The 25,318-nt window shown below is 36.8% G+C and overlaps 3 protein-coding genes across 3 annotated transcripts; 2 read left to right on the forward strand and 1 right to left on the reverse strand.

Annotated features, from left to right (window-relative positions):
* Positions 1–11,396: 11,396 nt before the first annotated feature.
* LOC129241706 (chymotrypsin-2) lies at positions 11,397–12,364 on the forward strand. The gene is made up of 3 exons (XM_054878217.1): positions 11,397–11,487; positions 11,548–12,149; positions 12,209–12,364. The coding sequence occupies exons 1-3, from the start codon at positions 11,397–11,399 to the stop codon at positions 12,362–12,364; spliced, it is 849 nt and encodes a 282-aa protein (XP_054734192.1).
* A 1,759-nt stretch (positions 12,365–14,123) lies between these two features.
* Positions 14,124–15,445, forward strand: LOC129253423 (chymotrypsin-2-like). Its single transcript, XM_054891787.1, has 3 exons — positions 14,124–14,351; positions 14,401–15,011; positions 15,082–15,445. The coding sequence occupies exons 1-3, from the start codon at positions 14,306–14,308 to the stop codon at positions 15,241–15,243; spliced, it is 819 nt and encodes a 272-aa protein (XP_054747762.1). The 5' UTR covers positions 14,124–14,305; the 3' UTR covers positions 15,244–15,445.
* A 1,402-nt stretch (positions 15,446–16,847) lies between these two features.
* Positions 16,848–18,628, reverse strand: LOC129251899 (protein TsetseEP). Its single transcript, XM_054890868.1, has 8 exons — positions 18,353–18,628; positions 17,983–18,293; positions 17,816–17,914; positions 17,680–17,754; positions 17,493–17,600; positions 17,386–17,424; positions 17,267–17,320; positions 16,848–17,203 (listed from the first exon to the last, which is right to left on the reverse strand). Exons 1-8 carry the CDS (start codon positions 18,534–18,536, stop codon positions 16,919–16,921), a joined length of 1,155 nt encoding a protein of 384 aa, XP_054746843.1. The 5' UTR covers positions 18,537–18,628; the 3' UTR covers positions 16,848–16,918.
* Positions 18,629–25,318: the final 6,690 nt, after the last annotated feature.

Raw genomic sequence — 25,318 nt, forward strand, 5'->3', positions numbered from 1 at the left:
TATCGCATTACTTGTACCCCAATTTAATGCGGCGCTTAATCACTTAAGCTACTTTTTTTATTGAATATGCAAATTAGACGGATTTCATTAAATCGCTACAGCAAACGCAGCGCTGTGTGGCCCAATTAAGTTCGGAAGGATTAAGAATCCTGACACTGATACTACAGCATCATTTGCGTCAATTCCTATTGGATGAACGAGTGCGCAAACCAGGCACCACAAACCACCAAAACGTTAACAAATTCACACTAAATAAAGCCATTCAAATGTTGCTTATCTGCGCCATGGTTGCGTGGCATTTGGCGGCAGCGGGAGTGCGACAGCCGACCCGTCCCAATGATAATCGCACAATCAACTGGACGGGTGGGCAGGCCGAGCCAACAATTAACACAGTAGTGCAGAGATCAAGACCCGCGACGCAGCGCATGTGCCAAGTAAGGCAGGGAAGGGAAGTGCAAAAACTTTTTCAGAAGCAAACAAAGGTGTGCATAATTAATTCGCAAAAATACACGCTAACTCGTCGATGTCTGTCGTCGTTTTATTTGCTCGATCGCTACCAGTCATCCCAAGCGCACTCTAAAACAGTAGCAATAATCGGAGCAGTCTACTGTGGCAGTAGTCGTAAGCCATCAGCAACAACACAATAAAATGATTCATTAACAACGGCCAGCTAATGTTGCATGCAACACGAGCTCACACATCAACCCACACACTCGTTCCGCTCAAGTGTCGTTGTACGCGCCGGTAAGGTGCTGGTAGCAGAAGCTATGTGTTGCTTATTGGCTGATGATTTGCATCGCCAACCAGCCACAACAGCACACAACGACAGCGCGCTGGCTCTGGCGAATGTTGCTGCGGTGCACTGCCACAGGTTTAGTATTTCAACTGAGGCAAATCATGAATGAATGAATTAATTCGGCCTACCGCGCAAATGCTCTGAATCCGGATGTGAAACGTACTCGATGGCGGTCTATTGATTCGACACCTTTGGCTGGACTTGCCTTCGCTCAGCTGCTGACTCGTCGCCGTGCGCCCTTCAGATCAGAAATCAGAATATTTAAATTATTTCACTGATTAAAATTGCTGTGTTGTTGAATTGGTCAGCGCTGAATCGATCGACACCACACCATCAACCATTACCCTCGCTGTTGCGGCGGCTGATCGGCTGCTTCCCATAGTCTGGCATGTGACTGGATTTGTAGAAAAACGTTGACGTTGGCGTTGGCCACAGCTTTAGTTGTAGGAACACTGAAGGTGGTCCCTTCGTGGATGCTGGTGGCAGTGTGAGTAGGTGTCATTCCCAGGAAATCGCAATTGAAATGCCACCCGAAATTAAACAATTTGCCGGTGTAGACCGTAACCTATTCTTGTTGTTGCTGCCTCGTTGGCTTCTCTCTGAATGAGTGACATTGCTGGAATGAACAACGACTGCAACGGATTAAATCGACGTGTTTTCTTAATTACTTAATTCTCTTCTGGTTAATTCAGAAATTGGCTAGTCGTAGTCTCTTCATAGAAGAAGCATAATTTCTATATGCAGGCAGATATTTATATGAGAGAAACAGGTTTTTTTGTTGTTCTAACAGCGTAAAATGTGGTGCGCGAATTCTTTTCAATAAAGCCTCCATAATTTTGGCAATGTACGACTGTCAACGCCAATGTCGCTGCTACTACAAAAATACATACAGATAAACAAATAAACATGTCGGTATGTGAATCGAAAAAAGGGGCAGCCAACCGAAAAGCGAATTAAGAATTGCGTTTTGTTTTATAAATTTTATTCAGTACTGCTGTTGTTGGCCAGGACTCAGCTTGATACTGCACTCAGCATGTGGCACACTTGCAGTTTAAAGGTTACAACACTTAACAATAACTCTGCCCCGACACTGCCGGCATTGCGGCAATTGCAGTTGGCGAACACGAATCCCAACGAATCAGCACGCCCAATCGCAATGGCCATCTGCACTGGAGCTGCCGCGACGGAGTGTCATCTCAAAACGGTTTTTGTTTTTGCTTTTGCTTTTGGCTGCCTTTTATCAGTGCAAACAAAGTCACAATCTGTGACGCCCGCTAAAACTATTGATTTTTTTCGCTACATTCAGGCTTCTCGACATAAAATTGCCATACCTGGTTACCTGCACTTTATTCGGTTTATTTATTTGCATCACATACATACATACATACATACATACATACAAATGTACACACACTAAAGTAATGTAGCGGCGTTGCTCAGGGGGCTTTAATGCCCCGCTAGTTTCCTTTATCGTCGCACATACTTAAATATATACATACATATGTACATAAATATATACTTATATTTTATATTTTGTCCCATTACCAACCAGACTGTTAAAATGAGACGCCATAATCAGTATGAGTTTTATCAAAAAAACATATATATCTAATCTTCATTTTGGGATTCTAAAAGTTTGAAGTTTAGTTGTTGTTAAAAAAATATAATTACACATATATTAATGCCTCCAAGTTTATTGTTTTATTAATTAGATTTCTTTTTTGTTTTGATAAAACATAAAACTAATTTTCCAAGAGTTATTTTTTCGCTCGGAAATAATGATTATTTTTTAAGTTTTACATTTTTCATCAAAATTACATAATGTACAGGGTGGCTGATGAAAGCCGCTACCAAAAAAAAAATTGAATAACTTTTTTTCTTTTTAAGTTATCTGTTCCATTTTTGTTTTAATTTGCAGATTGATCCTTAAAATTTATTAAAATGGATAACTGGGATACACAAACAAGAATTTGGATAGTCCGCCGCTATCACGCACTGGAGTCCGTAGTTTTGGTACAGAGAGAGTACAGGCGGATGTTTGGCGGCGATCCCCCGAGCAGATGGACCATAATGAGACTGGTGAATAATTTTGCTGAGCAAGGAACAGTCGCAAGAAGGCCTTATCATCGAAACCTACCAGTTCGGACGGAGGAAACGATCGCTGCTGTAGCTGCAGCTATACAAAGCAATACAAGGGTTTCAACAAGAAGCTTATCTGCTCAACTTGGTGCCAGCCGACAGTCTTTGCAAACAATAATGCACAAAGATTTAGACTTATTTCCCTACAAAATTCAAATGGTTAACAAACTGAATGCAGCAGACTTGCCGATTCGCTTGGAATTTTGCCAGAAGATCCTGCAAATGGCGGAAGAAGACCAAAACATGTTAAACTGCCTTTTCATGTCTGATGAGGCCCATTTCGATTTAAACGGCAATGTGAACAAACAAAATTGTCGAATATGGAGTACTTCTAACCCACAGATACTCCACGAGACGGAATTGCATCCTCTTCGCGTGACAGTGTGGTGTGCGGTTTCTTCACGCTGTATTGTCGGGCCTTATTTTTTTGAAGAAATCACACCGTTACGGTTACTGGAGACCGTTATTTGAAAATGCTGAAAGAATTTTTCGATCCAGAACTACGCCGAAAGAGAATTCCTTTCAACTCTGTGTGGTTTCAACAAGATGGGGCAACGTCTCACATAGCCCAGACTGTTATGACAGAGTTGCGACGAAAATTTCCCAATAAACTGATTTCAAGAAACTCCGAATTTCGTTGGCCCCCCAAGTCGCCTGACCTTACTGCACCTGACTTTTTCTTGTGGTGTTTATGTAAACAAGAAGTTTATAAAACAAAGCCAACAAATTTGGATGAACTAAAACAATCCATTCGAGCAACAATTGCGGCTATTCCTGTCGCAACTCTCAAAGCAGCAATGAACAACTTTTTACTAAGATGCCGCACTTGTGTCAACGAGCATGGGGGGCATTTAAATTCAATTATTTTTAAAACTAGTTAAGCTACATTTAATAAAATTTAATGACCTTCAACTTGAAAAAAAAAATAAATGAACTCCATACACTAAAAAAAGTTATTTGAGTTTCTTAATGTAGCAAAATTCATCAGCCACCCTGTATTTATCGAAAACGAAACTTTTCCTTGCATAAATAATAATTAGTTTTTGAGTTTAATTTTTTTTATGTGGTAGATCAAAAAACTCAAAAAGTCATACTCAGATGGAGGATACAAAATGAAGTCCAAAATAAACGAGACTGGCGTCATAAAAAGGTTTTTGATGGCGCCATCTTTCTAATTAGTGAGTGCATTGAAAGTTACATCCCTAGCTGACCTCCAGTGAAAGCTTGGTGACATTCGGCTTATTGGAAGCGAAGTTATTACGTCTAAAGTGTCAGTATGTTTGTGTCATCAGTACAAAAATGAGTTTCGAACAAAGAGCTGATATCAAATTTTGTTTTAAAATCGATAAAATGTTTACCGAAATATTTGAATTAATGAAAAAAGTTTACGACGATGATTGTCCACCTCGTCCCAGAGTTCATGATTTACACGTTTCAGAGATAGTTGTGAGGACATAAATGACAATGAACATACGGGCCGCCCAAAATCAGCAATCACTCCATCAAAATTCTTCGTAAATTTATCAAAAATGGAACGAAATCATTATTGAGGTTCATGAAATCGGAGTTAAATACCTCCAAAATATCGATTTATCGCATTTCGACTGATAATTTGGGCTTACGAAAGGTCTGTGCACGTTTCATTCCGCACAAAGTTAACTGAGTACCAAAAATTGCTCAGAATTCAACTTTAGAAATGGTGATGAAACGTGGTGTTTCCAACATGAACCTGAAACTAAGCGTCCAAGTGCCGAATGGAAGGCCCCAGACGAGCCACCGCCCAAAAAGTCGCGTCGGAGAAGTCAAAAATCAAGTCGATACTCATTTGTTTTTTCTATATTGGCGTTTTGAAGTATTTGTTGCATCGCATTCGTCGAATTCGCCTTGAATACCGCGAAGGAGGAAGCTGGCGCTTATTGCATGATAATGCACCACCTCTATCGATCCACTCTTGTGACTGATTTTTTGACTAGAAATCGCATTTTAACCATGAATCATTCACCGTATTCACCTGATATGGTTCCCTGTGACTTCTACTTATTGGCAAAATTGCATTTCGCTATGAAAGGAAAACATTTTTCGTCCGTAGAGGCCATCCAAAAGTCTTTTACCGACATCCTGAAGGACATTGCGGTCAATGACCTGAAACACTCTTTCGAAAAGCTTTGAGATCGCGTAAAACAGTGTATTGAAGCCAGAGGGGACTATTTTGAATAATTAAACTCGAAGTTATTAGAACAAAGTTCCTGCCGTTTCTATTTTAGCTTTTCTTCTTCTTAATTGGCGCGATAACCATTTACGCGATTTTGTCCGAGCTTAACAAAGCGCGCCAGTCGTTTCTTTCTCGTGCTAACCGGCGCTAATTGGGTACACCAAGTGTGCCAGTCCTTTTCCTCCAGATCTTTCCAACGCAATGGAGGCCTTCCTTTTCCTCTGCTACCACCAGCTGGTACCGCATCGAATCCTTTAAGAGCCGGAGCGTTTGTATCCATTCAGACGACATGACTCAGACAACGTAGCCGCTGGATCTTTATTCGCTGCGCTATATCTATGTCGTCGTAAAGCTCATACAGCTCATCGTTGCATCGCCCGCGATATTCGCCGTTGCCAACGTGCAAAGGCCCAAAAATCTTACGCAGAATCTTTCTGTCAAACACTCCAAGCGTCGCTTCATCGGATGTTGCCATCGTCCACGCTTCTGTACCATACGTTAGGACGGGCATGATGAGAGCCTTGTAGAGTGTTAGTTAGTAATAAGATAAACAGATAATAAATAAGGTCAACCAAATAGAAGATTACCGAATGCAACACTCAAGCATCGCTATAATGTGTTAAGCGGACGTCGCTGTTTTAATAGCCAACTCAGATGGCCTACAACGTCTATTACACAAATTTTGAGTCACTGCAAAAATATTTATTGTGGAGGTGTCGGCTGAAAAGCCAAATAGCTTAGTCATATAAAAAAATCTATTAAGGTGCAAACTGTGATGAAGTTTAAATACCTCAGTGTGGAGATCTCCAGCGACCCCAACATTATCAAGGAAGTGCGAGAAAGATGTGATCAAGGCGGAAAATTACCAGGAGGTCTTAGAGACATAATATGGAGGAATAACCACTTAAGAACGGCAGGTAAACCCCAAATATACAAATCTGTGATAAGACCTTGTCTGACGCATGGTGCAGAGGCGCGAGCTGAAAATGTGAAACAAAACGAATGCTACGCACCACAGAAATGCAAATTTTACAATCCATTGCAGAAAAAATCTCGTCTAGATTACGTGTGGAATGAAGCAATAAGGGAGGAAAAAAAGTTACTGACATTCTTAAACTTGTAAGGAGTAGAAGACGAGCTTGGAATGACCATATAAGAAGGGCACATAGAATCGGATAATGAGGATTCCTAGAGATTGTAAACCAAGCGGAAGACGTGCAACGCGAAGACCTCCAAAGCGATGGAAGGATAGCTGGATATCTACGGCACTTGAAGGCACAAAAAATTATTTTATTATATTAGGAGGTTGAATTAGTTTTAAAGGTGACACACAGATGGCGCTATTTATCACTTTATCGCGTTGGCAATACTGAATATATATTCATGACAAAGCCTCATCCCTAGGCTTTGTTTATCAGTATCTGTCATTTCGCTGAAGTATAAACAACGCAGTGTTTTCGTGCTCCGAGTATGTCAACTTTCGTGCCGTCGAAACGCAATTTGCGGGAAGCTTTGCTTTTCTGCTTCAATTTGAAAAAAAATACAGCCCAAGCTCGTGAATTGCTGCAGGAGGCCTACCCAGACCATACTCCGTCGATTTCAACATGTGAGTACTGGTTTCGACGATTCAAAAGTGGTGATTTTCACACCGAAGACAAGGAGCGTCTTGGCCAGCCCAAAAAGTTCGAGGACGCGGAATTGGGGGAATTGGTAAACGAGGACTCGTGCCAAACCCAAGAAGAGCTTGCTGAATCATTGGGCGTTGATAAATCAACCGTTTGCAAGCGTCTAAAAGCGATGGGAATGATCCAAAAGCAAGGACATTGGGTCCCGTATGAGTTGAAGCTGCGCGACATCGAACGGCGATTTTTAACGTGCGAATTGCTGATCGAGCGACAAAATCAGAAGGGTTTTTTGCATCGGGTGGTGACTGGCGACGAAAAATGGATCCACTACGATAACCCAAAACGCAAAAAATCATGGGGTTTGTCCGGCCACGCATCAACGTCGACGGCCAAGCAGAATATTCACGGCAAGAAAATCATGCTCTGCATTTGGTGGGATCAGGTCGGCGTCGTATATTTTGAGCTGCTCCAACCGGGCGAAACAATCACGGGGGATCGTTACCGACTGCAATTGATGCGTTTAAGCCGGGCATTGAAAGAAAAACGGCCGGAAACGGTAAAAAGGCACGACAAGGTTATTTTGCAACATGACAACGCTCGGCCGCATGTTGCTCAACCTGTCAAAAAATACCTTGGAACGCTTGGCTGGGAAGTGTTACCCCAGCCGCCGTATAGTCCAGACATAGCTCCCTCCGATTATTATTTGTTCCGGCATATGAGTCTCGATTTGGCGGACCAGCGGTTCTCCTCGTACGAGGCTACCAAAATATGGGTTGAGTCATGGATAGCCAAGCAGCGGCCAGAATTTTAGAGAAACGGCATCCGGAAATTGCCCGAAAGATGGGCGAAAGTTGTAGCTAGCCATGGCCAATACTTCGAATAAAATATTTTGTACCGTTTTTTCACAATAAAGCCCCAAATCTTCGAAAAAAACCTTTAAAACTAATTCAACCTCCCAATATTTTATTTTTATTTTATTAACAGGAACTGTGATATAAAATAAATTTTATATTTACTCGTGTAATAAAATGTAATTTACATTGCGTGAAGAAAAACTGGCAAGAGGCCTATAATAAAAGACAAAGAAAGTAAGAAGAAAGATTTAATTCTACTACAAATACAATGCAGTTTTATAGCCCATTGAATTTCATAGTTTGATATATGGGAAAACGTTGTACGAAACTATCCATATGACGTATGCTCGCCATTTTTTTTTATACGAAAGAAAATATCCAACACCGTCTATAAAAAAATCAATATCATATTACTTGAATTATGAAAGTAGTTATAAGGCTTTCATTTACTTTTGCCTCTTTCGTTGCTCATGGATGTGAAACTGATATGAAGGTCGCTTAAAAAGTCAGTGCAAAGTCAGAGAGATGGCACTACTGGCGCATATCGAGGTTATGCTTGGTTAGTAGCATCTCTTGGGGGAACATACACCAAGTTTCAGCCGGATCGGTATGTTTCTTTGGGCTTGGCATTCGTTTGAATCGCGAAAGTCGAATTATTTTCAAAAAATGGACGAAAAATAATTTCGCATGTGCAGTTTGTCGCCTCAACTGGTGTGGTCGCAAAATTAATGGTAATAGTTATATTTATGGGGCAATGGTGTTGCACAGCCAATTGCAAAAATAATAATATAAAATAATAAAATAATAATAAAATATAAAATAAAATAAAAATTTAAATTGAATCAACCTATACATAGTTTTTCCAAGAAGATTGTCGTGGATATACAAAAGCGATAGTCTTGTAGACACTAGAAACGTAGCATTTATTAGTGGAAAACTGGATTTTATACTTACGAGTACATTGTAGTTATTGTTGTTTGGGGAATGCTGTTGGAGTGACAGTCCTTCGCCGGATTTAAACTAATTGTCGCGGGAAGCGCATTTAATTAGTCAACTGTACGAGGTGCGTTCAAAGAGTATCGCGAATTTTGTGTTTTTTCAAAAATTATTTATTTATTCATTAATAACTATTTTTTGACCCCTTTAAAGTAATCCCCATCGTATGCACTTGTACCAACGTTTTTTCCAACCTTCGAAGCACTTCAAAAAATCAATTTTTTTTTATCTTGTTCAGCTCCTCCTTCGATGCCGTCTTTATCTCGTCAATCGGTGGCTGTGGCATCATTATATATATATATATATATAATTGGCGCGTAAGCCCTTTTTGGGTGTTTGGCCGAGCTCCTCCTCATATTTGTGGTGTGCGTCTTGATGTTGTTCCACAAATGGTGAGACCTACAGTTTTAATCCGACTCCGAATGGCAGATATTTTTATGAGAAGCTTTCAAATACACTCGGAGGTTTGCCATTGCCTGCCGCGGGGCGACCGCTATTAGAAAAATGTTTTTCTTAATTTTGGTGTTTCACCGAGACTCGAACCTACGTTCTCTCTGTGAATTCTGAATGGTAGTCACGCACCAACCCATTCGGCTACGGCGGCCGCATCATTAGAGTTTTGTTTTTTGGCCAAAAAGTCGCGCACAAGCAACGATGTGTGAGCAGGGGCGTTATCGTGATGCAAGAGTCTATTTTTGTTCTTCCACAAATCAGGGCGTTTCTGGCGGACTGCTTCGCGCAAATTGCGCATAACTTGCAGGTAAAATTCCTTATTGACCGTTTTATCCTGTGGCATGAACTTATGATGCACAACGCCCCTGCAATCGAAGAAAATGGTAAGCAAAACATTTACATTTTACATTCGCCCGAACTTAGCGCGCTGTTTTCGCTCTTGGTTCGTGCGGCAGCTTCCATTGAGATGATTGAGCTTTGGTGTCCACGTCATAACCATAAACCCACGATTCGACAGCAGCTATGACCCTCTGGCGAAAATTTGGGTCGTCGCGGACAGAGCCCCCGTCTCATACCCAAATCATTGAAAAAATCGAATAGCGTGAGCCAATCGATATGTGTAGGTTCTCAGCAACTTCTCTAACGGTGATTCGACGATTGGCCAATACTATTTTCTTCACTTCATCAATGTTTTCGTCTGTTGTTGAAGTGCTCGGGCGTCCGGCACGCTTTTCGTCGTTCACATCTTCTCGGCCTTCTGAGAACATTTTGTACCACTGATGAGGTTCTTTGATCCATCTTTTTGAATAGGTAAAAATCGAAGACGAGCCGAAACACGTGCAAGCAAAGCAACTGTCAATAATTAATATAACTGATCATTCAAAATGGTCGAACTCGTCGGCATGAGTGAGAGACATGAGTACCAACATATCGCCCCAAAAAAATCGAAATTCGAATATACGTAACCTGTGAAAATTCAAAATTCGCGATACTTTTTGAACACACCTCGTATTAAATTAATTAAAATTCTTTGTTACCGAAATAGGAAACAAAAAACATAAATTACTGTAGAAAGTAGTTAAATAATTTTTGTTAGAGCGAGCGTTAAGTGTGAAGAATTTTTTTAAGTTATTTGTCTACCTTCCTCCACAACTTTCACCTAATCATGGATGCGCAACTCTTTTCACTTCAATAAATGTTTTTTCCTCGTTCTACCATGTTTGTAGGCAATTTAGGAAACTACGCATAGACATAGCCAACACTTCGTATTCCTTTTCCCTCGGTTGGGCTAACACAAAAGCATTCAAGGCTGTAAGCGCGTACTGCGTTTCTTTCCTGTCCAAATAAAATCATAAAATCTTAAAAAAATTGTTATGCAATTTTTCTAAAGAAATAAGATTCAGTTGCACGAATACTAAAGAGAAGGTGCCAAGCTCGATTAATATTTTTTTTTGGGCTCTTGCGGTTCTGAAGAGCAGATTTACGAAAACAACAAAGCATACGAATTATGACTTTAATATTTCCCAAATTCAGTACATTGCACTAATAAAATTAATATTTTCATGTATAAAAAGTGGGTCAAATGGCTCTATGGTAAGTTTTTTTGGTGGATGGATGTCATAGTGTGATAAACTCTAACGATTCACACAAATTGAAGTCCCAACAAATATACAATAAAATATAACAAATATACCTACATACAACTCATACTTCTGTTCCTTCTACGCGCAGGTGAACAGGCAGGAGGATATGTTTATGTGTCTGTGCAAAAGTCATAAAACATTTTATTGCAAGACAATTTCGAGTTGTCGCACAGAATGCCGCCAAAGAACGGTGTGTGGTCCCCAACGTTTACTTGCTTATCAGATGATCTCCTTTCGACGCTGCTAAGATGAAAAGATCAACACTTTTATGCGTAAGTGTGCTAAGACTGGATTTCAATCGTCTTTTGAAAATGTAAAAAAAAATCTAAATAATTCCGGAGCTGCATATCGTTGAAAAATGTGCAACTGACTGTATCCAATAGAACTAAAAATGCACCGAACCTTCAGGCAAACGACCTAAAAAATCGCTTCCTTCAATGAATGTTCTAAAAAACTGCACAAAACAATAAAGAAGCAGAAAATTATACAGGTTGAATTTTAATTTCCATTTACTACTAAGTTTAACTTATGCAAATTTGTTACCGCCCACTGCTCGCGATTAAAAAGTCACAAGAGGCCACCCCACATGTGGTGGCATGTGACTTTTGGTATAAAAGCGTCTAGCGGTTATGGCAAGTGGAACAACTCAGCAAATCGCATTCTAATCGCCACAAGAAAATGGGACCGAGAATTACGCCAATTTTGTTTTCACTCTGCTTGCTTGGAACAGGCTACACTTTGGATCGATTCAAGGGCACCGTTATAGACCGTAAGTGCATTTATTAATGGATTAGATAATTTTCCTTAACAATAATCATTCCACCCCAAGTGGATGCCTACTTCGAGTCGCACGACTTTGACTCCCAGGAGCGTGTGGTTGGCGGCGCCGCCGTGCCTGACGGCGAGTATATACCCTACCAGGTTTCCATGCAGTATCGCACGCGTAGCGGCAAGGACCGGCACTTCTGTGGTGGCTCCTTAATTGCACCCAATCGTATACTCACAGCAGCTCATTGCGTCAATGGCCAGGATGCGAAGCGCATCTCAGTAGTGGCGGGTATACGCGATCTTAACGACAGTGCCGGTGTTCGATCGCAAGTGTTGTCCTATGAAATTCACGAGGACTATGAAGAGTTAGTGACCAGTGATATTGCCATCTTGAAGATCGAACCGGCTTTCGAGTTGGACGGTACCAAGGTGGATAAGATCGATGTAAGTGGCACTGATAAAGTCGATGGAGGTCAGGCCGTCACTCTTTCGGGTTGGGGCGCTATGTGGCATGTAGGCCAAGGGCCGCTGGCAATCTATCCGACTTTGCTACAACGTATGTCCTACAAAACAATCACAAATGACCAGTGTAAAAAGGTGATGACGCACTTAACCGATACGGAGATTTGTGCACTGGAGCGTTTCGGCAAAGGGGCGTGCAATGTATGAAAGAAGTATAGGCAACATGGAAACTATGTATTTGTATGTTATAATTTTTTCAGGGCGACTCAGGTGGTCCACTAGTGATGGAGAATGGTGACAGCTTGAGGCAGGTGGGCGTGGTTTCTTATGGAACGGCGCTTTGTGCATCCAACAGCCCAGATGTTTACACCCGCGTATCTATGTTTGATGACTGGATCAAGGAACGCTTGGCCTGAAGGGAAATTGAGAGCATACATTTTAAATAATTTATTGATGAAAGCTTTCTAATTGGCGCTTACTCTAAAGTTTATTTAATTAACTGAAAATATGAAGAGTTATAAAACTTGTAAAATCGATTATTTTAAGATGAGGAAATCTTTTTCACATATTAAGAATCTCAGCAAAAATTATTGAGCATTGCGAAGAAATTATAAACCATGGTTTTAAAGGTATTTTATTATAGGGTGCCCTAGTTCCGCTATTTAATGCGAGTAAGAGAGAATTCCGGCCGTCGTAGCCGAATGGGTTGCGTGACTACCATTCGAGAGTGGGTTCAAATCTCCGTGCATGAAACAGTAAAATCACAGAATAAGTTTTTTCTAATAGCGGTCGCACCTCGGCAGGCAATGGCAAACCTCCGCGTGTATTTCTGCCATCGAAAAGCTCCTCATAAAAATATATGCCGTTTGGAGTGGCTTGAAACTGTAGGTCTCTCCATTTGTGGAACCACATCAAGACGCACACCACAAATAGGATGAGGAGCTCGGCCCCAAACACCCAGAAGGGATGTACGCGCCAATTATTTATTTATTTTAAGAGAAAATCCCGATAAGCAGTAAGGACGCTGGAAGAAAGAATAAGGAAGTGTACAATGGAGTAAACTGTTAAGCTTCAAATCCCTAGATAAGCCATTCAACTCGTGCTGCATACTTATACTTATACTTATACTTATACTTATACTTATACTTATACTTATACTTATACTTATACTTATACTTATACTTATACTTATACTTATACTTATACTTATACTTATACTTATACTTATACTTATACTTATACTTATACTTATACTTATACTTATACTTATACTTATACTTATACTTATACTTATACTTATACTTATACTTATACTTATACTTATACTTATACTTATACTTATACTTATACTTATACTTATACTTATACTTATACTTATACTTATACTTATACTTATACTTATACTTATACTTATACTTATACTTATACTTATACTTATACTTATACTTATACTTATACTTATACTTATACTTATACTTATACTTATACTTATACTTATACTTATACTTATACTTATACTTATACTTATACTTATACTTATACTTATACTTATACTTATACTTATACTTATACTTATACTTATACTTATACTTATACTTATACTTATACTTATACTTATACTTATACTTATACTTATACTTATACTTATACTTATACTTATACTTATACTTATACTTATACTTATACTTATACTTATACTTATACTTATACTTATACTTATACTTATACTTATACTTATACTTATACTTACGTACAAATGCGTAAATTCTTTTGGGGCTCCTCCTCCTAATTGAGGAACTTACAATAGCTGCCTTCAAATGGCAAGTGGCTTTCCAAGAAGGTTTTTCATGACGGAAATGCATTCCTAGGCTTCTTTATCATTTCCTCATCACAGTGGTCTTCGAACCCTGTAACTACCGCTTGGTAGTCGCGCACCAACCACTCGACAGTACCAACCTTTTATTATTCAGTAGGAATGGAAGTCAAAACTATGTTTTTCCTACAGGGTGCACACACACACACATGCATGCTTATCAATATTTCACTAATTTCCAGCAAATTCTAACCAGCATAATTTGTTTAGAGAACCCATCGAAGGTTTCCATGCATTTCAAGTGCAGTTCTCATTCCCTGACCTATCAGATAGCTATGCAAATGTAGCCGCCGGTGGTTGTGAGGTCGAACTGCTGGGCGCACTAATTACTCATAACTGATTGCACTGAATATCGAAGCGAAATGTTGTGCAACTACGGGTATAAATAGTCAATCGTCAATGCTAGACCTATACAAACAACTACAAAACCTCATACTATTAAATTCACTGGAACTCACTCAGCCTGGCACTAATTCCAATAGAAATGCCAAATATTAAATCAATTTTAATTTTAGCGCACTTGATTTACGGTAAGTCTAACTCGTTTTCTCGTGCATTAATTCGTTAGCTCTTCTTCAGCTGTTTCAGCGAGCGACACTGACTCAACGCGCATTGTTGGTGGCAACGATGTGCCTCCGGGCGAGTTTGTTCCCTACCAAGTCTCGCTGCAGTATTTTACCAGAAAAAATAAGTACCAACATTTCTGTGGCGGTTCCATAATAGCGCCGAGCCATATTTTGACTGCGGCTCATTGTTGCAAAGACTTCGATGTGACACGGATGTCAGTGTTGGCCGGTGTGCGGGATCTCAATGACTCAGAAGGTGTGCGGGTGCAGGTTGCTTCCTATGAGATACATGAAAATTACGAGGAGCTTGTGACCAGTGATATAGCTATTCTGACACTTGAAGAACCCTTGAGTTTAGATGGGACACGCATGGCAGCCATTAACGTGCAGGGCACCGAGCAAGTAGGTGGCGGAGTGCCAGTCACTTTGACTGGTTGGGGCTTGCGCTTGCCAGTACCTTTTCCGTTTTTGCCACCAGAATTGGATAACGTCAACTATCCAACTACGCTGCAAACCATGAACTATCACACCATTACGAACCAGGAGTGCAAAAATAGTGGAATGGAAGACCTCACAGAAACGGAGATATGCGCGCGTGGCGCTATACTCAAGGGCGCCTGCTCAGTAAGTATTTAGTAAAGAGGCACCTTTGCTTGAACTTTTTTTCAAATGAAACTTAATTTTATTTTGGCAGGGCGACTCTGGCGGTCCGCTGGTGATGAAAACGGATAACGGATTGCGTCAAGTTGGCATTGTCTCTTACGGACTCTTCGTTTGTGGCGTCTTCAGCGTCATTCCGGACGTTTACACTCGAGTGTCTGTGTTCGATGACTGGATGCGAGCGCGTATGCAGTAAAAACGCACTTAACTCTGCTGCTCACAAAAGTATTAAGCAAAATCACATAATCCACACAACGACATACCCAATCTACTACATATTTTAGGTTGGAGGTAGATTGTTTTTGCTATGAAAAAAAAATTATGATGTTTCATGTATGGATTGCTATGGCCCCCAATTGGGATGTTATCCTTGCAATAAACTTAAATTATGAATCCATTGAAAATATTCATTTTTCCACCCCCCAACTAAGCGCTGCGAACATTCATGCCACAAACACAATCGTACATAACTACACAATTCTCAAGGACATGCGATTTAAAATGCTCATATTGCCGTCTTTCCAACAAGCGTGACCAGACAGCGGTTTGGGGTTGTTGTAATGTGCTTGCGGACAATTTAATAATACGGTTCATAAAATAAGTCGACCGGATTTTTATGACATCGCATATGAATATGGTTTGCTACCGGCTACGCGCGAAGAAAACCAGCAAATTTCTTTAAAAACCAAAAGGAATGAAAAAGTTGGCGGAAAATTTAAAGTTAATACGAAAAAGATACGGGGCTAAATGAACATAAGTATGTATGTATGTATGTACGTACGTGTAGATATTTTATAATACGTAAAATGTAAGGGGTGTAGAGGGCTTGAGAAAAGCTGCGGTAGCTGCTATCAGCAATCTATAAGTAGTTTCTCAATTCCTACTCTCACACCCTCGTAACCTGACCAACCAACCTGAAGATGAGGTAGCCAATCCACATAGACGGCACGATCAGGGGTAACGGGAGAGGGAGCTTCTGCGGGGCTATATGATTTACAAGTCCCTCGAAGTTATGTAGTGTTTGTCTCCGAGTCGACGGCTGCAAAAGACGTCTATTCCTCAGATTAGAAGCGGCCTCTTGTTTTAGATTATCTGGTTATCTTATAAATAGAGCTAACCACATCTTTCCTAGGCTTGTAACTTATCGAAAAACCTTGCCTACCTCGTGCTAATTGAAATTTTAAGAAAAAAACATGAGTGTTAACCCGAATGGAAACCAGATTCCAAGTGGTACCCACATGTTATGGAAAATCCACTTGATTCGCCATGATGGGTGGATAGAGTTGTAAAATTCATGTTCAAACGGAAATGGAATCGGTACTACAATTGAAATCTGAAGCGCTCTGTCCCGTCCGGGTTAATCACCAGATAGCATCACGAGAATGACACAGAACTGAAACCCGCAATGGAGCAGAGTTCGCGGTCGGCTAAAAATCACTTGGCGAAAGTCGATGCTGCGCGAACTAGCAGATACCGATGGAAGAGTCTTATCGAGATGCTATCGCTCCCGAGCGGAGTAGGTAGGTAGGTAGGTAGGTGAAATGGTTGAAGTGCCAGTCTGGCACTCCTCAAGTAGCACTGAAGCGCCGTTTTGATACTATTGTGAGACCACCAACAGGCAGATATCTACAGCCAGCCAGAGCTGTTGCTATAGTGGAGAAGACTGATGGGATTGAAGTTGGCGCACTGCCCCTAGCTGTTGAAGAAAGGAGCGGAGGAACAAGATGCGGAGTGAACAAGGATATAAAAAAATGTCCTGCCAGGGAAGACAGGAATGAAGAGGAAGAAAATACAGAATGGTAGAAGACACATGTTTGCCCTTGTTGAATGGTATTTGAATGATATTTTCTCTTTTATAAATTATCAACAATTCAGCCTTCTGTCGGAGCTTCGGCTTCATTGGGGCTCGCAGCTTCTTCAGCTGGATGTTCTTCAATTACTTCGCCGCTAACGTCAGGTGGCGGTTCAGATTGTTCAGGTTTAGGTTCAGTTTGAGGCTCCGGTTCCAAGGCAGATTCAGGTTCATGTTGAGGCTCCGGCTCCGGCTCCGTAATGGGTTCAGCTTCATGTTCGAGTTCTGGTTCCGGTTCTATCGGCGCTTCCAACGCCACTTCGGCTTCTTGAGATGATTGAGTTGCTTCAAGAGGCACTTCTTCCTGTTAATAAATCATAAAATGCGAGGTAAAATTATTAAAATTGAGTTTTCAAAATTTACTTACCGCTGTCTGTTCAACCAGTTCTGTTGGATGCTCCTCGGCTATACCTGGGGCAGACTATAATGTAAGGTGAGTCTTTAAACATATATCTTCAATAGAGAATGCAAAGAAAATTTACTTACAACTATGATTTGAGAACCAGGCTCGCAAACTTCATCAATCTACACACAAAGAAAACATTAAATAAAAATTAAATAAAAACATTAAGTACATTGCTAGTCTTGTTGACCTTGCCCAAGTCTAGATCTTTTGAAGACGTCATTGACAAGTGGCGGCGAAAAGCTTTTTGAATCGTAACTGCGGCTTGATTTTCTATTTCTGTGAAGTCCAAACCGAACTAAGTGTAGATTAGAGAATTACAGCAGGAATGTTAATCTCAAATCTTGTAAGAACCGCTTCAATTCTAGCCTTCTCACCTCTTCCTCACTCTTTTCGCCAGGCGGCTGAGATCTACTCAAGGTTCTGCGCACAATATAGCCACGGAAGCTAGCCTGAAATACACAATCAGAGGCTCGTAATGAAAATCGTTGTATAAAATGTTCCTGTGCAAACCTGGATTCTAGTCGCTGCAATTCTTTTATTGTCCTCTTCTTGGCGTTTAAGCTCGCGCTGTTTGAAATATTGATAGAGCTCTTCGGTGCCTTCAAAGTCCTCGTTGGTGCAAATGTGAAATTATTCTCAAAATGTCTTTGTTTATTTATTTATATTATTATGCATACCTCGTGCGCTTTCATATAGGCATCGGCAAAGCGACGATACGCAGCCTCGATCATGGGTTGGGAAATTTTCAATTCTTCATCGGTGAATTTGCAGCGCTCAATCATGGCATTTAGCATATCCTGCTCCTCGAAGCGCACAACTTCGATATCTGTGCGTTGGTCACAACGCATTCGACTAAGGAAGCGCCGGAAGCATTCCTCCATATGTATTGCCATCTCCTGGGCCTTAGCCTGGCTGATATCACAGATGCACATATCCGCGATGATTTCGTCCACCACCGATAAAGCGCGATCAATGATGCTTTTTGCCACTGGATGCCAAAGATACTTGCCCTTTACATTTGCCACGACAAGAAAACTCATCACTTACCTCTGGCTTTCTCACGCGTCACGATCACCGAATGTAGATAGTCGATGATGAATTGGCAGAGGCACTCGGTGGTTGGCTGACAGCGTAAGACTTCGCGTGTAATGTCCGACAGCAATTCCGGTAGGCCTGGCGGCACATTTATCATTTGATTGCGAACTTTTCCGCGCTGTATGAGAAAATTCATGTTGCTGCGGCTAACGTCTTAAAAATTCCGATAAAAATATAAAACAATTTTTTAGGAAAAAGTTTTTGATTAGTCTGTGCGAGAAATCGTTCTAAAATATGTTTTTTTTTTATTTGAAAGTAATTGATTAGGGTGCGCTACTTTTCGTTTTGTAAAAAAAATCAGGTGTACCTGACATGATTTGAAGAACAGCGTCAAGATCGTGCGCGACGCTGTCGACTCTGCGTTACTGGAACGACCCGGATTTGTAGCCGGTCAAAGGCTGCCACTACAGCAGCATTGCGTAAATATTATGGGGATTAATACTGCTGTTACAACAACAGCAATAAGATATGAATCATTTTCTGCTACTTTTACTTTCTGTTGAAAATAGCAAATCTTACCAAAAGAAGATTAGTGTGTAAGTTGCTGATATCGAAAAAATTACTCAAAGGCTGGGTATATTTTGAGCAAATAAAAACTCAAACCAAATAATGCCTCAGCCACCGCATTCACCGGCCTAGAGCCACTATGACTTTTTCCTGTTCCCAAAACAAAAAAAGCCCCATGAAAGGTCACAGATTTGCCATAATTACTGAGTTAAAAGCCGCATCGCTAGGTAACCCAAGGTCATGCCAAGAAGGGTACACGCTAAGTGAAATGCAATTAAAGGCTCATTGTTTTCATTTAAGAATTTTTGAATAAAAACTATTTTTTTTTTTTTTTGAAATCGAAGAACCGTCCACTCTTAAACCATACGAATCATATGACCAGTCCGAATAATAGCGGACGCTTGTCACGAAAATAGGTTTTGGTTATTCTTTTTAAGAGCTCTGTGTTATGCTCTTCCTTAAGTTTAGCCAGATTATCAATTACTGTGGCTAACTGATTCAATTGCATAGAAATTTGTCTGTTGGCCATGCCAGTAGCCTGCCAGTTGGCATGAATCTGAGTGATTTCTTCAAGTGTTGGTGATTTTACTTTTCGCGTGATGATTTCGCAAGAATTCGTATTCGAATCGTATTGAAATATTTAATAGTTTAACAACATCAAAACTTCAACGCACAAATTCTATAGATTTCATACACAACTTAGAAGTAAGAAATGACTGCGAAGAAACAGAAATGACTGCCTTTAATTGAATTTCAAAACTAAATCCAACATGAAAAATTGTAAGATTACGAAAAAGGGATTTGAATGCTTCGAGCAAAATATGAAAAAATAATTAAAATGCAAAACTTCAAGGCCAAAAATGATGCACCGTTATAATTGACACAAATTTTAATTTTTAGGTTAACCCTCCGTTGGACATCTTTTTTAAAATCTTCGGTTGTGCACCTGGGTCTGGTCTTTTCTCGCCCTGTTCGAGAATCCTTTTTAAATGGTTGCATCCATAAATCGATAGAAAATCAAAGGAAGCTACCAGGAAGCTCAAGTCGTTAGCTATAATAGAAATTTGTTGAATTCATGTCCGCAATCGAAAAAGTCTGACCAGATCCGGGTGCCTAACGAAAGGTTAATGACAGTGTTTTTAATTAAATTTCACTTGATTATTTGGAAAGGCGTTGCCACAAATGTATTATAGCTGAATTGAGTATTACTTTGAAGAGGAGGTAGGAGCAAGTAGATTTTGGTGACTAATTAAATATTTTTCGCGCAAACTAAAAAGCCACCTTACTTTTTGAGCACACCTAGTATACATGGGACTGCAAAGTGACGTTGTTCGAAGTGTTAGTGTTTTTGCAGCGTTCCAAAAGAGAGGATAAAATAGCAGAAAATTCGATATATTCTTTAGTGCCACTACGGCCAAGGTGAAACCACAAAGAAGGCGGCAAAAAAAAATGAAAAATTCCTGCTGTCTTTAGATTCGACTTATGTATGTATACCTATAATCGAATGCAACAACAAAGAGATGATTCCAAAATTTCCTTTCTGCTCCTTCCTGATTTGAAGATTGCACAGGAATTGCGACTAGTCAGAAAACTGTTTGAAAACATCTACATAACTATGTAATATCAAAGTCGAAAAAACAAAAAAGACATTGAAAGCTTTTTACTTCAATGATATAAGAAATCTATAGAACTATACAAGGCGCATTCATTAAAGGTGGTGGCAGTAGACCAACAACAATATTTTGTACGTTTGATTGTCAAAGCAAAGTGTTGGGAAAGTAGAAAACAAAGAATGAATTCGCCTCGCTCAATTCTGGGTTGACAGCCACATGGACACGGCGAAAGAAAAAAAAACAAATCAGCTGATTTACCGATACCAACTTTAATAGATTCGTCTTGGAACTATTAAAATTTTAATTTCAAAAGTCAAATTTTTTAAATTTTTAAATTTCAAAAATTTAAATTCAAAAGTTTTCCAACTATTTGAACTAAATATTTAGTTAATTTGGCTCTTTGATTTGTAACTGTTTTTTTTATCCTTCCAATTATTAAACGACAAAAATAAATAAGTTTATTAAATTATTTTACAAGTCATTATCAAGCCAATATTAAATCAAATTCTTGATCTACTTGTTCTGGTGACTTGATTTTTAAGTTATTCAATTAAAATACTTTTTTTTAATTTTGACTTCACATTTTATTCAAACTTTTTCTACACTAGTAAAATTTTATTTTTTGACTTTTTCTAAATAAAATTTTCTGAACTTTTTTTAATTTATTTTTCTGAATTCTTCTTAATTAATTTTTCATAATTTTTCTAAATTTTTCCTATTTATTTTTTTGGATTTTTCTAATTTATTTTTCTGTTTTTCTAAATTTATTTTTCTGAACTTTTCTAATTTATTTTTTTGAATTTCTATAAATTAATTTTTCTAAATTTATATACCTGTATTTTTCTAAATAAATATTTTAGAATTTTTTAAATTTATTTTTCTAAATTTTTCTAAATAAATATTTCTGAATTTTTCTGATTTATTTGTCTGAACTCTTCTAAATTTATTGTTCTGCATTTTTTTAAATAAATTTTCCCCTAATTTATTTTTCTGAATTTTTTTAAACTAATTTTTCTGAATTTTTCTAATTTATTTTTCTGAATTTTTCTAAATAAATTTTTCTGAATTTTTCTAAATTTATTTTTCAGAATTTTTCTAAATCTATTTTTCTGAATTTTTCTAATTTATTTTTTTGAATTTCTATAAATTAATTTTTCTAAATTTATATTCCTGTATTTTTCTAAATAAATATTTTAGAATTTTTTAAATTTATTTTTCTGTATTTTTTAAATCTTTATAAAGTAATCTTTCTGAATTTTTCTAAATTAATTTTTCCGAAATTTACTGTATTAATTTTTCTGAATTTTTCGAAAATTATTTTTCTGAATTTTTCTAAATAAAGTTTTCTGAATTTTTCTAAATTTTTCTAAATAAATTTTTCTGAAATTATCTAAATTTATTTACCTGAATTTATCTAAATTTATTTTCCTGCATTTTTCTAAATAAATATTTCTGAAGTTTTCTGAATTATTTCTCTGAATTTTTCTAAATTTATTTTTCTGAATTTTTCTAAATAAATTTTTCCGAATTTATGTAAATTTATTTTCCTGTATTTTTCTAAATAAATATTTCTGAATTTTTCTAAATAAATTTTTCTGAATATTTTTCAATAAATGTTTCTGAATTCTTCTAATATACAGTAGGTTCTGTTTTTATGCGGCTTTTTTTTATGCGGTTTTGAAATAGTGCGGTTTTTTTTTAAATTACAAAATGCATGTCGACCTATCGGGAATTGTACATATAAACAAGATTCTAAACCAGCTAAGCAAAAACTCATCACAGATTACATCAGAAATGCTAACCCTACAAGTATGGAACCGCCTGCATAACTATCTAGATCAGACGTGTACATTTCCTAAAGTGACGAAAGTGATTTTACGCCAAATCCTAAACGAACGCGCAACATATGGGTATTGTCTGATTCTATTTCTGACTTAAATTTATTTTTCGATTCTGACGTTTCTTAAATAAAGATATAATTTTCAAAAATACAATATTTTGTTTATGCGATTTTATTTAATTATTTCAGATTCATGCGGTCTATGGAACGTATCTATAGTTATAATATGGGACTAGTGCCCTTTTTTATGCGATTTTATTACATTATTTCAGATTTATGCGGTTTTAGCATTTGAAACGTATCTATAGTTTTACTATAGAACTAGTAGCTTTTTTTATGCTGTTTTTTTTTATGCTGTTTCTTGCGGAACGTATCTACCGCATAAAAACAGAACCTACTGTACTTTTCTTTTCTAGATTCATTTCTCTGAATTTTTCTTCATTGGTTTTTCTGAATATTTTTAAATTAATTTTCCTGAGTTTATCTAAATTTATTTTCCTGCATTTTTCTAAATAAATATTTCTGAATTTTTCTCAATAAATGTTTCTGAATTTCTCTAATATAGTTTTCTTTTCTACATTAATTTTTCTGAATTTTTCTAATGTTTTTTTTTTTTAATTATTCTTTTTGAAGTTTTCTAAATTAATTTTTCTGAATTTATCCAAATTAATTTTTCTGAATTTTTCTAAATTTAGTTTTCTAAATTTTTTTAAAATATTCTTTCGGGATTTTTCTTAATTTATTTTTCTTATTTTTTTTTAATTATTTTTCCCAATTTTTCTTAATTTACTTTTTAGAATTTTTCGAAATTAATTTTTCTGAATTTTTCTATTATAAATAAATACTTCTGAATTTTTTCTGAAATTTTCTTAATTTATTTTTCTAAATTTTTTTTAAAATTATTTTTCTGGATTTTTCTAACTTTATTTTTCTGGATTTTTCTAAATTTTTTTTTAAATATTCTTGAATTTTTCTATTATAAATAAATATTTCTGAATTTTTCTAAATTTATTCTTCTAAATTTTTTTATAATTATTTTTCTCACTTTATTTTTCTGGAGTTTTCTAAATTTTTTTTAAATATTCTTTCTGAATTTTTCTAAATTAATTTTTCTGAATTTATCTAAATTAATTTTTCTCAATTTTTATAAATTTTATTTTTTTAAATTTATTTTATTTAATTTTTCTATTATAAATAAATATTTCGGAATTTTTCTATATTAATTTTTTTTTAATTATTCTTTCCGAATTTTTCTTAATTTCTTTTTTAGAATTTTTCTAAATTAATTTTTCTGAATTTTTCTATTATAAATAAATATTTCTGAATTTTTTCTGAATTTTTCTAAATTAATTTTTCTGAATTTTTCTATTATAAATAAATATTTCTGATTGTTTTCTGAATTTTTCTAAATTTATTTTTCTGAATTTTTCCAACTATATTTTTCTAAATTTTTTTAAAATATTCTTTCCGCATTTTCTAAATTAAGTTTTTAGAATTTTTCTAAATTTATTTTTCTTAATTTTTCTATTATAAATAAGTATTTCTGAATTTTTGTAAGTTAATTTTTCTGATTTTTTTTTTTTAATTATTCTTTCCGAATTTTTCTTAATTTATTTTTTAGAATTTTTCTAAATTAGTTTTTCTGAATTTTTTTTAAATTATTTTTCTGCATTTATCTAAATTTAATTTTCAAAATTTATTTTTATAAATTTTTCTAAATTTATTTTTCTGAATTTTTCTAACTTTATATTTCTGGATTTTTTTTTTAAATTTATTTCTTAATTTATGTAAACTAATTTTACTGAATTTTTCTAAATAAATTTTTCTGGATTTTTCTAAATGTTTTTTCCTAATTTATTTGCAAACATTCATTGGTAAGTGCTTTCCACCAACCAGTTTTTCAGGTTTTGTTGTAGCTTTCTCGTGAGCGAAATTATTTGTGGGTGTGTGCGCACGTTGTTGGTAGTTTATTGGGGGTGCCAACTAACTCACATAAGTGAATAAATTATATGATCAGTGAGTTTTTCAATATCTGCAATGCTTTGTTTTCGAATTAGCAATAAAAATACAAAGACGATGGCAATCATTTTTTACTTCACATTTTGTGCTCGTTTCAATATTTGGAGTTCCATCGAATGGAAATATAAACAACTAGCAAGCCCGGCCCACTTCGCTGGGCACACTAAAATAGAATAGATATGGTTTAGAACAGAAAATATATAGTTTTCATATTATTTATTTCTTTATTCTTTATTCAAGCGCTTTGGCATAAACAATATTTTTTGTTTTTCTATTTGTTTTTGAGTAAATATAAAATATAAATTGAAAATCAGGAAAAAAGAAGATTGTTTTTAAATTTCAAATCAACGCATATGAATAACTAAGAAACAATCGTCTTTTTTCCTGATCATCCATGAATTTTTCGTTTCAATTTATATGTTTTATTAAGCATTGGAGCTTTTTTAACCATTATCCATTTATATTTTTCAAAAAAAAAAACGAAAAAAATTTCATTCACACATAATTTCATTTGGATTTCACATTAAATTCTCAAATTTCGTAAGAAGTTATTCACTGTTCCAAAATCCACTCCAAAAAAATTCACAAACAATTTTTACATATTGCACTTACGTTTTTTCCTTATGGCATCCAAATCAGAAAGAAATATTGACACATTGTAACTCACACTGTCAATTTGACAGTTCAGTTCCGCCCCAAGCGTTAAAAAAGTAAGCGACATTATGGCTGGATCAAAAGAACGCTGTACCCGTGGTTGTAATTCGGTGCAAAGACACGGCGGGTCCACGTTTTGGCATATATTTCGAGACCCTAGTCATCAATAGGTATGAAAATTAACCCGTATTAAAGCACTTATCCACAGCTTTTATTTGATATCCATATTGTACAAACACATTCTAGGGTCCACGTTTTGGTCTCTACCTCGAGACCCTAGTCACG

Source organism: Anastrepha obliqua, chromosome 1 (assembly GCF_027943255.1).
Source record: "Anastrepha obliqua isolate idAnaObli1 chromosome 1, idAnaObli1_1.0, whole genome shotgun sequence".
NCBI lineage: Eukaryota > Metazoa > Arthropoda > Insecta > Diptera > Tephritidae > Anastrepha > Anastrepha obliqua.

Coding starts and splice junctions, on each gene's coding strand:
- LOC129251899 (XM_054890868.1), bottom strand. CDS start 18,536: ATGAATTTTCTCATACAGCGCGGAAAAGTTCGCAATCAAATGATAAAT. Junction 17,915..17,982: donor CCTATATGAAAGCGCACGAG/GTATGCATAATA, acceptor TGCACCAACGAG/GACTTTGAAGGCACCGAAGA. Junction 17,755..17,815: donor TTGCAGCGACTAGAATCCAG/GTTTGCACAGGA, acceptor TGTGTATTTCAG/GCTAGCTTCCGTGGCTATAT.
- LOC129253423 (XM_054891787.1), top strand. CDS start 14,306: ATGCCAAATATTAAATCAATTTTAATTTTAGCGCACTTGATTTACG. Junction 14,352..14,400: donor TTTAGCGCACTTGATTTACG/GTAAGTCTAACT, acceptor GCTCTTCTTCAG/CTGTTTCAGCGAGCGACACT. Junction 15,012..15,081: donor TACTCAAGGGCGCCTGCTCA/GTAAGTATTTAG, acceptor TTATTTTGGCAG/GGCGACTCTGGCGGTCCGCT.
- LOC129241706 (XM_054878217.1), top strand. CDS start 11,397: ATGGGACCGAGAATTACGCCAATTTTGTTTTCACTCTGCTTGCTTGGA. Junction 11,488..11,547: donor CAAGGGCACCGTTATAGACC/GTAAGTGCATTT, acceptor TTCCACCCCAAG/TGGATGCCTACTTCGAGTCG. Junction 12,150..12,208: donor TCGGCAAAGGGGCGTGCAAT/GTATGAAAGAAG, acceptor TAATTTTTTCAG/GGCGACTCAGGTGGTCCACT.